At 37.3% G+C, this 19,090-nt stretch overlaps 1 protein-coding gene across 2 annotated transcripts in view; it reads right to left on the reverse strand.

Annotated features, from left to right (window-relative positions):
• Positions 1-19,090, reverse strand: part of LOC120535709 (tyrosine-protein kinase STYK1-like) — an 87,766-nt gene that overhangs the window by 23,145 nt on the left and 45,531 nt on the right. For both annotated transcript variants that reach the window (XM_039763714.1, XM_039763715.1), the window contains one exon: positions 10,106-10,177. In XM_039763714.1, coding sequence (XP_039619648.1) covers positions 10,106-10,177 — 72 coding nt within the window. The remainder of the gene's footprint in view (positions 1-10,105; positions 10,178-19,090) is intronic.

The raw sequence follows: 19,090 nt of genomic DNA on the forward strand, positions 1-19,090 counted from the left end.
CAATGCTGGGAGACTAAATACTAACGCCACATAACCTGTAATGTCTTCAAAGACAAAAAGTGCTTGGAAGAATACAAATAATGTTTCACGGTGGAAATCTGGGCAAGAAAGTTTGAGACACCAGATGATACTGAGGAAAGGTATTGGATGAATACTGAGAGCTGCTTTCAAAGACAGGAAGTATTCACAAGAATACAAATGATATTTTAATAGCAGGTACTAGGGGCCCATCTCCCATTGGTGGTAGAGAAAAAGTGGATAGGAGGAAAGCAAGAAGAATCAAAATTGAAGAGTCTGAGAATCAGCCTTTATAGGAATGTGATCAAGTAATGAACTGCTGGGCAAGAGAGTTTCAGACACAAGAGTGAAGAAAAGTGTAGGAGGAATTATGAGAGATGTCTACAAAGATGGGAAGTATTCACAAGAATATGAATGATTTTTTTACAGCAGGTAATGGGGATCTATCTATCATTGGTGGTAGTCAAAAAGCAAACAGCAGACAAACAAAATTTGAATGACAGAGTCTGAAAAGCAGGCTTTACGCGAATGCAAGTGAGAAAGGAAGCGCCTGGCAAAAGAGGTTGAGACACACAGGAAATATGTAGGAGGAAAACTGAGAGTACACATATAGCAAGAGATATCTCTATCAGATATTTTAAAATTTACTTTATTACCTGCCTTCAACAGGTAACAAATGTAATTTTTAAATAAACTCCATGGGAACTAGATAGGAGAAGGGAAGAAGAAGAATTCTAACAATAAATGCAGCCAGCCCTAGTTCATCTTGATGGTAACCACAAATAGAGATGCAAACTGCAACTGCAACTGTGCAACAAAGCAAGCATCAAAGTTTTGGGACAGTCCGATCTAATAAGAAAGTCCTACAGTAAGGACAGGGTCTCCACCAGACTCTTCCATCATGAATAGATTAATGAATGGACATTCTTACACTGACAAAGTCTAATGAACTATTTCATGTGCTATTCAAGAGTATCCAAGTCACACACAATAGAACTGTGATAACTGGTAGAAAATCTCCATAATGGTTCAATACAGCACCACTTTTGACAGCGATGACCTGCCATGGAGACGCATGGTTGTTATCAAAGATGGATATACTGACACATCTTTGACATTATAAACTCCCTAAGCAGTCTTTTAGATACAGTGAATGCCATCTCAAGACAAATATATAATTTTGCATTCCTACATGTAGTTTTATTTACAGTTGACACACAGACAGGTTAAATGACTTGCTCAACCTTTCACAGCAAGTCAAAGGTGCAGAATAAACAAGCCAGCCCAGTAATGTAAAGCCCATTACAATTAAGAAGTGAGTAAATGTGGAGCTCCGGTGGAGGCCCAGCACAACTTGAATCTCTGTTGCCTAATTATTCACATTACAAGTTCTGTGACCAAACACACCCTGCTTACTTAGTATCTTTCAAAACAAGCTCCAGGAAGATCCGGGATAAGGCAGTGTGCATTCTTTTCAAATTATTCTCATACTTTATTGTTATTTTCAGTGTGCATAATCATTTCCTGCATCAATACAAAAGAAGTCATGTTTTCCCTATTTCTGAACCTTGTGACTTGTTGTAATTGATCACATAATGAATGACATTCTCGAACAGCTCTAAGAGTGAAGGAAGAGTCTGTGCAACACCTTTGTCTCAAAGATAACTGAAATATTGCTGCTTTATAGTGCACCATTTGGTGAATTTCCAGTAAAGCTAGTATTAGACCTAAGCCTGAATTTTTTTGTTATTATGTCTGCACTAGGGGGATGACAGGAATGAAGAACAGAATCGGGAGACATTTTTCTGTAGTAACAAGCCCAAGAGTCTATAACTAGGAGCTCAGAAATCTAAAGAACAAGATCTGAATGTAAAATAAAAGTCATATATCAAAGCATAAGAGGGTCAAAAACCAGTGAAGACCAAGAAATGGCACCAAATCAAAAAAGATGTAAATCTTAGTCAGGAAACAACAAGTACAGTCATACGCTGAATTATGGCTCCAGTTGGGACTGGCCATTTAGCAGTATGTTGGTCACAAACTATGGCTCTGTAGACCTGCTGTTGGTCACTGGTACTGCATACTTTAACTACTGGTACAGAATAGATCACTGCCACAAGTGCTTGACAAACAACCAGTGTATGATTTTTGCGGCAGCTGGCTTTGGCAATTTTTAAAACATTGTGGCTCTATTGTTTTTCTATGCTTCTCTGCTGTAGGTATGAATGGCTTAAACTCAGTCGGCCATAAATCTGTGCATGACTGTAATTTATATCTAGGAATCTAGTAGAAACACTCATTTACCCTAAATTTTAATTCATTTGACAAATTACAAACATGGACACTGAACCCATTGTACCAGGTGTTTAAATATCCATTATACTGGTGACATAATTGGTGCAGCTTCCAAGGACACATCTCGGCAACTAAACCGTGTGTCATGACTACAATGGCGCAAACATGTAGTGCCCACAAGAGAAACAAAGTGACATTGTGGAAGAATGTGATTTAAATTCACAATAGTGTTAAAATGCTTCAGATCAAAAAATAAATTAAGCCACTAAATCCCTTCATCTCCAAATCTAATATTTTTATAGGACATGGAAAAGACTATAAAAATTGCGATCAAAGTCTAGATTGTGACACAAAGCCGTATCATTATATGTATTATTTATTTATCGTTTGCTTCCTTCATTTTTATAGTTAGATCACTGAATCAATTTCCAAAGACCCAATAAAGCCTGAAGTTGCCCACAGTAACACTGTCAAGAGATGCTTCACGTTAACACCCTTAGCACGATGACAGAAGTCACAAAATCAACCTGAATGTTCAACCTTAAATGTGTGAGTCTTCAACCTATAGAAGTAATCCACCCACAGATTGAGTTCTCGGACCTCCTATAACTTAATTCACCTGCAATTGTCTGCATCACAGATTAATGGTACCTTCAGCAATTAAACTGAAAGATGTACTTCTGCCTCTCAATTCCTTAAATCCTGGTTTGATGCAAACCCAAAAACTTATTATTGACTACCTGACTCCAGCGGCTCCACTCATATAGTAGTGAAACAGGGCAAACTTTAAAAATCGATCAAAAATAAATAAAATAAAAATGTAATTCTGGTCAAGCAAAAGGTAGGTATGCACCAATGTCATACGTCGGCACTGTATCTGATCGTGTTCAGCTCTGACTTGAGAGCATCCCCCGTGTGGGGAGAAAAGTACGTGGCCGTGATATCTCTGCCAATCTGCAGCTATCCTCTAAAACACGCATAGCTCTGATCTCTCTCTCAAAAATGTCAAATGTTACTCCTTAACAATATGTAGATGATAATGTCTGCTGAACAAAGAGATATTGCTATCTAAGCGGAAGTTACGGTCCAACATGTTGCGAGATTTAGACTGAGTTGAACAGAGGTTAGCGCATGAGTGAGGAGGGCCTCGCCCGCTTCCTCCTCCACTCTCCCCACAGCCTCTCTCTCGGAATCACACGAATAAATTGCTACTGCACATGAACTATGATACTTAGCACAATGACAGAAGTCACAAAATCAACCTGAATGTTCAAGCAAATTATAGAAAAAAACCCAATCCAAATCTGTTAAGTAGTTCCATCATGAAAAGCGGACAGGCATACAGACAGACAGACACTGGATTTTATATATATAGTAGTATGCGCCCACGTAGTAGTGAAACAGGACAAACTTTAAATATCAATCGACATTGGCACTGTATATGATCGTGTTCAGGTCTTTTGGGAGAGCATCTCCCGCATGGGGAGAAAAGTACATGGTCGTTACATCTCTGGCAATCAGCAGCTTCACTATAAAACACACATAGCTCTGATCTCTCTCTCTCAAAAACATCAAATGTTACTCCATAACAATCTCTAGATGATAATGTCTGTTGAATAAACAGGTATTGCTAGCAAAGCGGAGACAAGGTATGCTCTAACATATGGCAAGAGGTAGACTCGAATGGAGGCTGACGCGTGAGTGAGGAGGGCCCCCCTCCCCTTGGCCTGCACCGTCTCTCTTGGATTCGCACAAATAAATCGGTACTGCAAGCAAACTAAGATACACGATGAGAGAAATCACAAAATCAACTGGAATATTCAAGCAAATAACAGAAAAAACCCAATCTAAATCCATTAAGTAGTTTTCTCATGAAGACCAGACAGACATTGGATTTTATATTTTCTAGATAGATAGATAGATAGATAGATAGATAGATAGATAGATAGATAGATAGATAGATAGATAGATAGATCTTTTTCACTTTGTTTGTGCAGTCTGATCACTTTTCTATTTTCCTCTTTATTGGTGGCAGAATTGGTACTCCGGCCACCATGAAAAATCTCACACTGTTCCATTCCATCTGAACTAGTGTAGTGCTGAGGTGTCACCCATTGCATGGCTACACTTGGGTCCTAATCTTGGATCCTGAACTGGTTTGTCATGTGGTGGATGAGGCAATGCGCTGTATCAGCACGTGCTCCTAATCCTCCTCCTCCTTCTGAGGTAGGTTAGAGTGGAAGTTCCTTTACATTCATAGTTATTTCATCTTATATAAAAAAATACTGTTGTTATTCTGTTTTGATTAAAAATGATCTCAAACAAAAGCAGTGCCCTCAGTGATGAGATTATCCTCTAGTCCTTTTTATTTTACAGCTTTGGAGCATTTTGGTTTGAATTCAGAAGTCTTTTTTTGTGAGCAAGTACAAGTTTGTGTTTGGGCCAAGCACATGTGGAACACAACTGTGAAAGATATATTTTCAGTAAGGCGATATGAAAATCAAAAGCTGAAAAACGAAAGATCTGAGCATCTGATTTATTTAAATATGCTAAAAATGGGCAGTTAGAAGACAGGCTCTAGTCAGTGAAAAAGTTGCTGCCAGTGTCCTTCATTTCATGTTAATGACCTTCTAAGCAGGTTTGACAATGACCAGTAACAATTTGACTTCAGCTTTTCATTGGCAAAAAAAAAAATTGGAAGTTCATTGTCACTGATACAGTATAATGACTGCTGCAATCATCTACAGGTTCTTCTACAGTGGCGGAAATAATTTAGTGTCAGCAGGTTGCCATTACAGAATGTCAGTCAGTCATTATCCAACCCGCTATATCCTAACACAGAGTCACGGGGGTCTGCTGGAGCCAATCCCACCCATAACAGGGCGCAAGGCAGGAACAAATCCCGGGCAGGGCGCCAGCCCACCGCAGCATCACAGAATGTAAATGCTGAAAACATTAGGCGGGTAAGTAATTGACTGACAAGAAACCATGTGTGCATGCCAGAATAACACACCATTGGGTTTAGAGGCCATTTGTTTGGATCCAATCTTTATTTAGGGGTAACTTAAATCAATTTCTTTTATTTAAGCCAGGGCTAAAGCTCTCATAAAAAGCCTCAATATGAAATACAGAATGGACAACTGTACTAGATAGACAGCAGCATCAGATTAAGGTGAAATCCAGAGACTAAAAACAGAGTTTTTATCTTCACATTTGATCATTCCAAATAAAACCCTTTCTTAGGATTTGGAAAGAAGGAGAAAAGACTCAGAGTCCATGTCCTCTTGAGTTTCAGTAGTATCTCATGGTGGGGAATTGGGGAAAAAAGCAACCAAATTCAACACCAAGAGCAATGGCCATTTCTATGCAAAGATGCTCATCCCATACAGTACACGTCTAGCATGACAACAGTGTACCTTATTAAAAGAACATTAAAAAATAACTTATTTAGAATGCAAAGCTGCTTTGATCTTCTTATTCTATTCCTTAGTTAGGTATTGGCTGCCTCAATGAGTCTCCCCAATCATTGCCTTCCCTCCACATCCTCCCTCCTTCTTCATATCCCTCCTTACCCAGTCACCCGACCTAAGCTTCTATCTCCCCTTGACCTTCTGATTGCGTCAGGTTTTCTCAGTACTTTGACAAGCATCTCCTGTTCGTTTCTCCTTATCACATGTCCATACCATATCAGTTTTGTTTCTGTAATGTTCACATTGATCTTTATCACTACAGGTCTTCCTCTAATCTCTTCATTTCTCAGTCTCTCCTTCAGTGAGACTCAAAAAAAGGCCAACTTCTACATTTCATGTTAACCTTTCACATTTATCTTTTTTTGTTGCTCTTGATTCTGTACCCTACATTAACATTAGCCTTATTGAAGGTAAATATATATTTCATGCTATTTTGCTTGTCATCCTTTAAGAACATGCCATTCTGACAGCCCCCATCATTTCCTCAACACTGTCTTTATTCTCACTGCTAATTCCACTTCACTGCTCCCTCTTGGGTTATAACTAAGCCAAAATAATTAAACTTGTCGACTTATTCAGATTGAAGCTCACTTTACTTTTCTCGTACCTCTCATCCTTCTGGCTTCCATTTTCCAAAATTAACCTTCAAGCCTCCTTGTTTCAAGGCCCCTCAGTCACTCAATTGCCCCTCTCCTCTGTAATTCTTCCTCTGATTCTACTATGTCCATATGGTCATCAGCGCATAACGATTCCCAGAATCCACCATGATACCCTCACTCATCATATCCATTACAAGCATAAAGACTAAAGGGCTAAACCGTAAACCCTGATAGAGATTTACATGCACATGAAATATTTGCATATCTTCACATGTAGCTCCCTTTGCCATTACCATTTCCTCTAATAAATTACAATGATCTCAACTTAATGGCAGCTTGACAGATATAAACAAGCAGATAAAACCCAAGAATGTTTAGTTTTAGCTGAATTTGAATTCATTTTCATCTGTTTTCTCTATTAGTGCTGTTGACATAGAAGCTGTCATTAACACTGATGCATAGAGCAGTACAATACATATTTAGTCACTACTTTCAGTCATTTTGTGCTTTAATTCACATGGGTCACTGAATGCAACTGCCTAAAACACAGCTAAGGCACTAGATCGGCACCAGATCGGCACCAGATCGGCACCACCTCCTTTTGCCATCATTATGACTTTTGCAATACTATGAGGTCCTATATCTTCATTAAAAAAAACATCAGGATGTTTAAGGATAAGGTCAACATCCTGCACATTACCTGGGGCTCATATCCTAGTTTAAATAACAAAATATCAATACCTTAAAGTACAGTAATACTGATTCACTGACATTTTATTAAGTTTGAAATTTTTGTAGGGTAAAAATAAAATATTATGCAATTTTGCAGATTACCTATTAGGTGACATTTACACTGCACATTCCAATATTCATGCAAAGTTGAGCCACAAATGTTGCAACCGAAAAACCTGCCTAGACATAACTTCTACCACACTTACAAGCTTTTCTCTTCTTTAGACACCAGAACATAGCCTCCCTGGGGATTGTATCATTGGCCTTTTTCAGATGTGTAAATACAAAAGGGACCGTTTGATTTCCTTATAGCACAAAAGCTGCTTTGATGGTGGAATTTATTTAATTTTTGAAATTCTAGATGGGTGCTTATTTTGTTTTAGTAGAGGTGCAGCAGATAGTGCAGATAGTTCTTTGTCACTAAATATAACATTTTTATTATTGTTTTAATATGTTTATCCATTCACATATGCAAGTTAAGCTTTCCCTTGGGACAAATATAGCACTATGTATCTATCATATAGTGCCTTTCATATATACTCATTCATCTGTGTCCTTTATATGCCATACTTCAGATCTATCATATAGTGCCTTTAATATCTTATCTATTTACCAGTCTGTCTGTCTAACCTACCTTTCTCTTTCTTTCTTTCTTTTTCTATTTTACAATGCCTTTCATATCTATCTATCTGTGTTCTTTATACAGAGGTTTTCATAACCTACCTATTTTTTTTTCTTGTGCTCCTACGAGCTTATTTTTGTGCCACTGAGCATTTTTGTTAAATGTTTTTTATTTATAAAGATTTTTCATTGCTCTCTGTTACAAGAGGAGATTGTCAGTATTTCCGTATTTTTCCCTCTTGTAAGCATTTTGGGATATTTATGCTTAGTATCTCTTTAGTTTATAAAAGTGAACATATAAACCCCACACAGACAGGTGTCCAGGCTGAGGCTCGAACTCTGGGATCTGAAGGCCACTACTCTAAATTTTAGCTCTGCTGTGTGCTCTGCTCATTATTTCTTATTTTCCTTTCATAAAACTACAGACCCTCCATCAGCCCTCAGGCCTTGACACTTTGAGACACAGGATGATGAAAATAAACTTTGTGCCTTTCATTAGCTACCTTAAAAATTCAGGTAAAACAGTTAGAAAAATACAGACAGAACAGAGAGCAAGAGAAACTGAAGAATGATAAATACATTTGTGACCAAATGTTCACTTTTACAGCTAGAAACTGGAGGGCAATGGACCATAATCCTCCACCCCATGCATAATCACACCGCATCTACCCAATCAGAGCCACCGAATCTCATCACATGATTGATTACGCAGTCCATCAGAACAGCACTGGAAAAACTAAAGAGATTAAACTAATTAGGGGGCCAAGATAGTTGATAGTTTTTCACAAAATAATTTATATCTATAGTCATATGAAAAGGTAGTAACAACCATTTGAAACTCTTGACTTTTTCAATATATTCGAACAGGCAAACAGTAGATCTTCATACAAACTGAGCCTACAGATAAAGGCGATACACATGGATTAAAACACATGGAAATTTGTTTTTTAATCATTCTTTCAACAAAAATATTGTATATTATGGAAAAGTAAGTACATCCTTGTCCTCAAGCTAGTAATTTCCCCTATAGCCGAAATTATTTCTTGTGGGTGTTTTACTCTGTGCGTTTTTGCTCTGACTCTGTCCCTCTGTGACTCTGACCCCACAACCTCCCACCATTTAAGTTAGATTCAAATCAGGGCTTTGACGCCCAATTCTTCTTTATAAGCTGTATTTTTCATGGATTTGCTAGTGTGCGTTGGAAAACTATTGTGTTAAAAGGCCCATTTCCTGTTAAACTTCAACTTTCGGACTGATGGCCTCACATTCTCCTCGGACACAATTTGATATGATGCTGTATCCATAGTAGTGTCCAGTCCCTGAGGCAGCAAAGCAACCCTAAACCATAACACTTCCACCGCCATGCTTCACAGCTGGTGTGAGGTTCTTCTCCTGAAATGCCATCTTTGGTTTGCACCAAACATGTCTACAGTTATTGTAGATAAACAACTCAATCTCTGATTGATGTGTCCAAAGCAAATTGTTCCAAAAGGCTTCATCTTTCCCTAGGAGTTCAATGGCAAACTGTTGTCCTTCTCTAATATTCTTTTTTGGGCAGCAAAAGCTTTTCCTGGTGCATCTCGCATGCAGGTCAAATTTGTGAAATCTTTATCCGATCATAGATGCTTGCATGTTGACATCAAGTTCTGCAAGAGTTACTGGCAGACCCCACAATGAAATTTTGTGGTTCTTGTGACTTCTTTTAGTATCAAATAGCCAGATTGTGGGCTGAATTTGTTGGACCAGCCAGTCCTGGACAAATTAGCAGTTGTTTGAAGTCTGTGCCACTTGCAGATTATTTTCCATACAGTGGAATGATTGATTTCAAATAACTTGGTGATCTTTTTAAATTCCTTGCCAGACTCACTGGCATCCACAGCCTTCTTTCTGAGATCCTTAGAGAGCTCAATTAATCTTGGCAGGATGACCCCACAAACACCAACAGGATAAATAAAAAACACAAGACCCTTAATATATGTGGTTAAGTTGGTCAATTTCCACTTGATTTCTCCCTAAGAAGGCTCTAATCAATCTGGAACCTGTTATTCTAATTTTATGGATTTAAAGTGGAGAGAAATATAGGGGTGTACTTACTTTTTCCAGGTGATAAATCTGCATTTTTGTGTATTTAGGTTATGATAATGAATACATCGTGTCCATTTTATGTGTCATTTGTTCAAGTATATCAACTTATCTGTAAGCACTATTTGCATGAAAATCTAATGTTTACCTGTTGAAATATTTTGAAAAAGTAAACAACTTCCATTGGGTGTACTTACTTTTTCACGTGACTATATTAGACACACATACATTTATTAGTTAACAGTTACAGCAGTAAAAATGTTATCAATTAAATTCATTTTTACTTACTACAGAGCGTGTCTCCTGTGGGGCAAACGGAACTTGTGGTGTTAGAAGTTGCCGTGGCATTACTTGATCTTTCTGCATTAAACAAACAAAACATAACAACAATTAGAACAAGCTCTCCTTGAGTAACTTCAGCCACCTCCATGCTGCATCTGATACAGCCGCAGCTCCTTTATCTCCCCATCTGTCAGTCCACCACATTGTGGATTCATGCTATCAGCATCTTGTTTGCTTAACTGACCACTCCAGCTGCTTCATATTTGTGCTTGTCAGGCACATTTCCTTTAAGAAATAAAAAGTCCGCTTTTTATGTTGCTCGTATATCTCCCAATGCCATCTTTTACTTATCACCATTTTCAGTCAGTATTGATATCACAAAGTAGCTTATACTGTAAACAGAATCAAAGTTGGCCCAGTCCTACCTCGAATCTCATGGTGTTCAGACCTGTCCCCTGACTCCTTCACAACAGCCCCAGTAATCTGAAATTACCTAGCCACCCCCCAGCTCAGCAAGCATTTCAAATCCACCCAGTAAATACCCTATTTCTGTTTAAGGAAGGCATTGTTGCTTAGTTTTATGCCACTACTAAAGTGCAGTGTGACAAATCAGACAGGGACACTTGGAACAGGAAAACCTTAAAAAAAACAAAAAAAACAAAACTGTCCAAAATAAAAATTTAAAAATACCCATTCATAAGACAAACCAGTTTTTAACGAGGAAACCTATTGTAAAAAATTACATACCACATTATAGAAAGAAAGCTGACACCCAGATGCTGGGTGCACAAGAACAACTAATGCATACCTTGAAGCTGCTCCACTGCGAAGCTACAAGCAAAACCACAGAGACAACAAGTCCACCAGAGAACTCGCTCCATTTCAGACAGGGTCCTCAAAACATCTTCTTCAAGTTTTCTTTTCTCCCGTTCCCAGTCTGTTATTCCTTGTCTTAGACATGCATTGCAATTCCTTCCCTGCTACCTGTCACAGTTGTTGTCCCAGCCGTCTCATCCCCTTAAACACCTGTCACTCCCTCGCGGCTGGAAAAACTGGCTTCACAGGTGCTTTCTTTGTCTTTGAGTCGAGTCTCCGCCTCACCTTTCCCTGCCCTGCCCCTTTACACTCTTGCAGTTGCGTTTCCTCCTTCAGCTCCTGCTCCCTCACTCGCCCATCCTCTCCCTCTCCCCTGCCCTTTGCCCATGCCCGACCCCTGGGTGATTCACATTTTGTCTATCTGATTGGACTTTGCTTGCCATGCAGGCGCATCCATCTACCTGTATATGTGTGTTTATGTATGTAAATGGTATGAAGTTTTGAATTTTACTGTCACCATAATATAGTTGGTATTAAATGTAACCATGCTGAACCTCAGCACAGTGAGCATTAGCAACGCAATTAAAGGATAAGTTGAACAGAGTCCACCTGCCTGGAGGGCTAGGATTCACCCTGAGAGGTACATAAGCATTTTCATTACACCACCAATGTCTTTTACCTGGATAATGTATTCAGTAAACATATTTAACAATATTATTCTGAATGTGCATAACAAGTGACATTTCCTGAAGTTCTCACACTCAGTTCCTCCATTATTAGGACCAACTCCAGCAGAAAATTCTGTAATCAGACAACTTCACATTTATTGAGACACAAAAGCATGTAAGTGTGAGATTTATTTTGTACAGAGATTTACAAATACATACAAATAAAAATAGTGCAGAGGAAATGTATTTTCCCTCTTAATTTAAATTACTTTTAGCACAGAATATTTTCAGCTCTTCATCTAAAACATAATATTCAATTATGGGCGCATGAATAAAAAATATATGTTTTTTTTTTATTATTATGCCATTTATAACACCAACTGGCACTGTGTGAAAAAGTAATTGCTTCCCTTACACTTAACTGGTTGCATCACAGTTATATGCAATGACTGCAACCCAACATTTCCTATAATTCAAGTTCAGTCTTTCTATTCATGGTGGAAGAATTTTAAGACTCTTTAAACACTACTACTTTAATTCACAAATGCTGGTTGCTTTTCTAGCACATACAGATTGTTTCAGGTCTGACCACTGAATCACTGTTGTATAATAGTGATTATATGTATTTCACTAGGACAGGTAATTTTGATTCTTTTAACCATTCTGATTTACACTTGGTTTTGTGTTTTAGATCACTGAACTAGCTACTTTTCAGCTTCAGCTCACAGATGGATTACATTCCAGCCTTGCCACTCTCCAATGAAGACCATTTTTTCCCTGTTACTAACACTGACCTTTGCGGAGGTATGAGAAGCTTGCAATTATCTGAATAGTTTTCATTGTTGTTTGTAAGTTGTGGTTGATTTTATACTTCAGTCTATAACTGTTTTTTGTAGACTGACCATTCCTGGGAAGATTCACTACTGTTCCAGAAGCTTTCCACTGTCCTAAGTGCTTTCAAATTGAGTTTGAAGCCCTTTCCAGACTGTCAGATATCAAGAACTTTTTTCTGAACTCTTTATGAAATCTTGTTAAGATTGTTCTTGTTGAATCTTTGTACTGACAATTTGACTCGGATGGCAAGGGACAAAATAAGTGAGGTTTAAATTAAGGAGGGCTGACTGTAATCAGCAGACTCTAATTATCCCTTTAATTCTGCTGATTTACCAAGGGAGCAATTCATTTTTCACACAGTCACATTTAGTTCTGAACACCCAAATTCCACAAATAAACGGAATGAGTTATTTGTACATTCAAGTGTCTTTTATTTTATATTAGATTTTGGTTGAAAAGCTTGTTAATATTCAGGGTCTTAAATCTGCAATAACGAAAGGGCAAATATCTTTTTACCGTGTCCCATTACTCTTCATTTTACTTCAGCCTAGTGCTAAGGTATTGTTAAATCTTTATTTGCATCTAAATTTGTCTTTGAAAGTAGCCTCTTAACCCATCAGCACTGCATGGAACCTCACAACATCTCAGATTTACATTCAATTCTCAGCCCTGTCACTATCTGTATGGATTTTCATTGGGTACTTTGGTTTACTCTCACATCCAAAACACATGCATGCTGGGTTAAATGGCAACTCAAATTAGAGCTCCGAGGGTGTGTCTAAGAAGGACTGTCTACTATGATCATTTTAACTTATATCTGATGCTGCCAGGATAGATAAAAGGAAACACAAATTTTAGAAAAGGATATATATATATATATATATAAAGATATATATATATATATATATATATATATATATATATATATATATATATATAAAGATATATATATATATATATATATATATATATATAAGATATATATATATATATATATATATATAAAGATATATATATATATATATAAGATATATATATATATATATATAAAGATATATATATATATATATATAAAGATATATATATATATATATATATATATAAAGATATATATATATATATATATATATATATAAATAAGCACTGCATTTTTTCTACAGTTTTATTGAAATAAACATGCACAACGATAGATATTTCTGATTCTACAGAAGAAACAAGCTGTTTAAGAAAAGGAGGAACCCGGTTTTATATCTAGATATAGCCTCTGATTAAGATAAAGGTTACAGCAGAAACTAGTAGTTATGAGTGGCAGGGACAAGAGGACAACATTAAGGATGACTAATTACATACACCCATTGTGAATAAAAGATCCCAATAAAAAAATACCACCAGGAATTTTGTCAGATTAGAGAAAAAACACTTTATTCATATAGTAAACAATCAGAAGAAAACAGCCCTACTGGTGGGATGAAACTCAGAAAACAGAAGGTTCCACTCTGTGTTCATATTTTTGACTTGCTATTGCTAGTGAGCGGTCCGAGCCATTTCTCACCTAGAAGTACAGGACAAAGGAAAACTGTGATTAATGGAAAAAAAAAAGTAACGAATGCTGTAATGTCAGCCTTCAGGATAAACTCTTTGGCATCTAGAAATAACTGTTTAAAACAGAAGAGGATTTCATTTTCACATCTTATAGCCATTTTGCATATAAAAAATAAATTTTCTTGATAAAAATGTAATGCTCTTAACATTCTGCATTTTTTACATAAAGACCATTAATGATATAATCGGTACATTTTTTTCCTCTTAAAAAGTCATGAGGGTAACAACCGGCACTTAATTTGTGCCACAGCTCTGCTATGGTACCTCGGCTTTTGAACCGTCTGCGCTCTGAGAGATCCACATGTGATGCAGGATTCTAAAATCTCCATAAAATATTTGCTTTTTGTTTTTTAGACTGCTTAAATAAACAAAGTTTATTATACACGCCATTTAAAGATCAAAAAAATATCCTTATCAATGTTGCGCCTGTCTGTTCTTTGATTGGCTAATGTGATTAGGAAAAAACTATGCCAAAATACCAGTCAAGTTGGGGAGCATACACTGGTACGGTGTTACCACACTCACCACATGACAAAACAGCTTAGGATCCCAGTTGGCAACCCTCCAGACAGACAAGCAGTCCAGTCCCACCCTTCCAAAATAACCATCTATCTGCCACAGCCAGCTTATGTGTGTGTCCCCTTGGCCTGGTCCAGACATTCAGGTCTTCAACAATGAGTACCGTGAGATCTGGATCACCCTTGGGAATTGCGCCACATGGCCATAGTGCCATAACTGATACTCACTCACAATGCAGGAAATTTGCCTCATTCGACAATCCATGAGCAACTGCTTGTTTGACACAAAGTTAAACCAGCAGTACCCAAGGATTCTACAAAGAGACACAGTACTGAATGAATCCAGTCTTCGTCTCAGGTGTAACCATAGAGCAAAACAGTGAGCACAAGGACTCTAAAGACTTGGACCTTTGTCCTTTTGCAAAGATACTGGAAGAGTCAAATACCCCTTTTCAATGACCTTGTGACCCCCCATGCTCTCCCAATCTGTCAACTGACTTCATAGGTAGAGTCACCAGAGACATTAATGTCACTGCCAAGGTAAGTAAACCTCTCGACAAGGTCGACATTCTCTCCGCAGACAGACACACTTCTGATGGCTGTGCCCAAGATGTCATTAAAGGCCTGGATGAACTCCAGAATGAACTGGATAAAAACACAGAGGTTCAGTATCCACTCTGCACAGCACTCACAGTATCTGTGTACAAGCCGGCCAGGATATCTAGCAATTTCTGGGGAATACGGCAAAGTCTCATGATGTCCCACAGAGCAGCTCAATCAACTGAGTCGAATGCCTTACAAAAACTGATAAAAGCATCAGGTCAGTGTAGTTAACAAGAAAAAGAAAATAAAAAATAATAATAGTAATTAAAAAGCTGGTTCCTAAGCAGCAGCTGTAGCTGTTGACACGGTGATTGAGAGATAAAAGGAATGGGAGAGAAGCAAAGGGGAAAAGGCGCCTTAGATTAAAGAGAGTGAAAACTAAAGTACAAGTTTGCTGCATAGAGTGTGGGCAGAGGAATAAAGACTGCAAGATATTCACGTGAAATATGTTTGCGACTATACATGTAGACAGGACTGATCTTTGGCAAAGTCTGAAGTTGTTTCTTTGTTTTTAGTAATTCTGGAGAGTATTAGGGAGGGTTGTTATTTAAAATTTATTTTAGTTATTTTCTAACCCGCTTAGTCCTGAACAAGGTCATGGGAGTCTGCTGGAGTCTATCCCGGCTACCATAGAGCACCAAGGCAGGAAGAAATCTGGAGAGGGTGCCAGTCCATCGCAGGGGAAACACATACATCACACCTACATTAGGGCCAGTTTAAGAAACACCAATTCACCTAACCTGCATGTCTTTGGACTGTGGGAGAAAACCAAAGCACCTGGAAGAAACCCACACAGATATGGGAAGAACATGCAAACTCTAAGCAGGGAGGAACCAGGACGAGAACCCTGGTCTACTTAATGGGACACCGTGCCACTCGGTTATTTGTTATAATATTTATTTACAGAGCTTCTGTAAAAAGCTTAATTTCTCTCAAGGGAAAATAAAGTACTAATTATCTATTAAGCCAATGAGCTAATTTAATGCCAGCATTACACACCGGTACCCAAATTGTTGTCGTTGGCGCACCCTACTTCTGTCCCAGGGTATTCAGTATAGCTTCTATTTAAGCACTGATGATGACTCCATAATTTCCATCATTTAAATGAAATATTAGTCAAATTCAGCAGCTTGACATTATAACACAACACAACAATCACCCTTTCAAGAATACAACAGGATGACTGCAATAAGTAAGAGGGTCAACAACCTTGATCTGTTTGTTTTTATGTAGAAGAACTTGAGTTCTTGTAAAATACATTAAAAATAGTGCCCTAAAGAGCACAGTGAGCTGATTTTTTTATTTCTTAAGGGCATTAGGTATAAAACATGTTTTACAAACAATTACAATTAATGACCAAAAAAAGTAAATAAAGAGAAACTATAAGCCGCAAGCAAGTTGCTAATTATTCATAAAATATGTAATGTACTTATTTGGAGATCTTTCATAATTATTTTAAATTTCTTCTAGGCTTTTTCCGGTTAAGATCAATAATAATTTTCTAAATAAAATGGAAGTACAGTACACATAAATGAATATCTAAATACTTTTTGATTGTGGCTGCTCAATAATTCCGTTGTATTATAAACAATCATATTTACTACAAGGGTTTGGTATTATTTAGGAAGTATATTATAAAATGCAGTTAATTGTTTTCGGAGACAATACATGCAAAAATGGCTTTCCATTCACTTTCTAGGGTTTCGAAATGACAGTGTTCCTCTCAGTGCTGTCTAAGGGTAACCCGTTGTACAGATATGGATATGATGTAGATATCACTGCTTTGTCTGTAGGCCTGCACAGTAACAGTGGGTTAAAAACAACAGTTTGGGAAATTGTAATGAAGATCTCGACAGAATAAATGCTTTTACAGGTTTCCTGCACTCATCACATAGTTGTAAGGATGCAGCAAAAGTGTTTTGTTTTGTTTTTGGCAATTGAATAATATGCTTCTATTTTTTGGAAATACACAAATTTAGTTTGAGATGTTCACGCATTGAAACCAAATGCACTTGACTTTATACAGCACACTTCTTTAGTGAATAGCATCCCAAGACCTTTCCATGTACAGACATGTTATAAAATTTTATATATGTATTTTTTTTAATAGTTAGAGCAGATCAACGATATGGCCGAACTTAAAGCTTTATAATGTCAATGGTGCAATCTACAATAATCAAACAGACTAAAAATTCTGATTAGATAGGTGAGAGATTTTCACGAAATGCACACAACTTAGGGAACAATACACTGATAAAGAATTAGTAATTCTATTAGCAGCAGAATGAAACATTATTGAAATAAATGGGGGCGGCACGGTGGCGCAGTGGTAACGCTGCTGCCTCGCAGTTAGGAAACCCGGGTTCGCTTTCCGGGTCCTCCCTGCGTGGAGTTTGCATGTTCTCCCCGTGTCTGCGTGGGTTTCCTCCGGGCGCTCCGGTTTCCTCCCACAATCCAAAGACATGCAGGTTAGGTGGAACAAACGTGAACAAGACAGCAGCTCATTACAGGGTCAACCAACATAACCCAAGGCCAATTAAGAGCTCCCAAAAGAAAACCATACAGTTAATAGAAAGTGTAAACTCCATATATGGTCACACTAGCCAAAATTATAGATCAAAAAATACATTCTTATTGTGATCAGCTTAAAGATTTTGAGCAGGTCCCAGTAATAGTATATCATGTCCTAAAACACTATAATGTCAAGTGCTTGTAAACTGACAAGGGGAAGCTGGCAACTTACTGTACTTTGCTTATCACTGCATCTCATTAACAGTTCACATGGCCTATTTTTTATAAAGTGCAAGATACTGTGGTATGAAAGGAATGACAATTAACTATATCCAAAAGATATTTATACATTTTAAATATGTTAGTGTGCAGTACAAAAAAAATTTTTATAATCTAATCAACTTCTCACAGGCTTACGTCGTTGAATGAAATGAATTTGTAATTGCCGCATGGAGATTTTGCCATTGTAACAACAAGCATTCTCCACCATGTTGTTAAATACCAATGAAAAATGTAGTATGTTTGCAAGCTTATCCAAAACAGTTTTCCTGTTAAATGTCACAACCAGCACTGGTGCAGGTATATACTCCAGTCACCTCTACTTTTTACTGCATGGAATTACACTACCGTAAAACACATCCAAATATTAAGTTGAATATATAACCAGAAACAATTTGTTTCAAAACTGGCACATATTCCATTTCATAATTCAGGTTTAAAGATATATTGTTGTCTAACGCATAACCAAACTTAACAGTGTGGTCTAGAAATGTAGCTTCTTTTATCAAAATGAACAACTGAATATAAGACCCTTATGTCTTTCCAAAATATCAACAGCATTCACGTGTTATTTCAGATTTGCTGCTTGATCTTTACCAATAAATATAACCAGAACGGACATATTACAATTTCTGCTGCTGCTGATATTACGCAAGCTCACTAAGGCCTCGCCCACTGAATGTAGTAAAACAGAAGGTATGGCATTTATACTTAGATTTTCTAGCACAAGATGTATTATCTTATCAGATAACAGGGAGCATATATTGATCTTATCTCATGAACTCTAAACGTATTTCTAAAGTGACAAAACAAAAAATTGAACTTTGAGTGTAGTATGCATTAATAGAGCTAAAGACTACAGAAGCAAGTCAAGTACTTCAGTGGCATGGTGCCCAAATAATTCTTGTTTTACAAGGAATGTTTAATCCACACAGTTGGCTAACAAAGTTTTCCCAGACTTTATCACTTAGTAATACAGGAAAAGAAAGCTTTATTTACTATATTACAATAACAGAAATCTCACTAACATCACTGGTGGAACTGAAGGGCTCTACTTATTTCCTCACAGTTCTGTTATGCTTGTAAAGTAAAACAACTGGCCACAATTTAATAGTATTAAAAGTTCCTACTCTGTATGCAAATGTAAATAAATACCAAGT

This window comes from Polypterus senegalus, chromosome 9 (genome assembly GCF_016835505.1).
Source record: "Polypterus senegalus isolate Bchr_013 chromosome 9, ASM1683550v1, whole genome shotgun sequence".
Lineage (NCBI taxonomy): Eukaryota > Metazoa > Chordata > Cladistia > Polypteriformes > Polypteridae > Polypterus > Polypterus senegalus.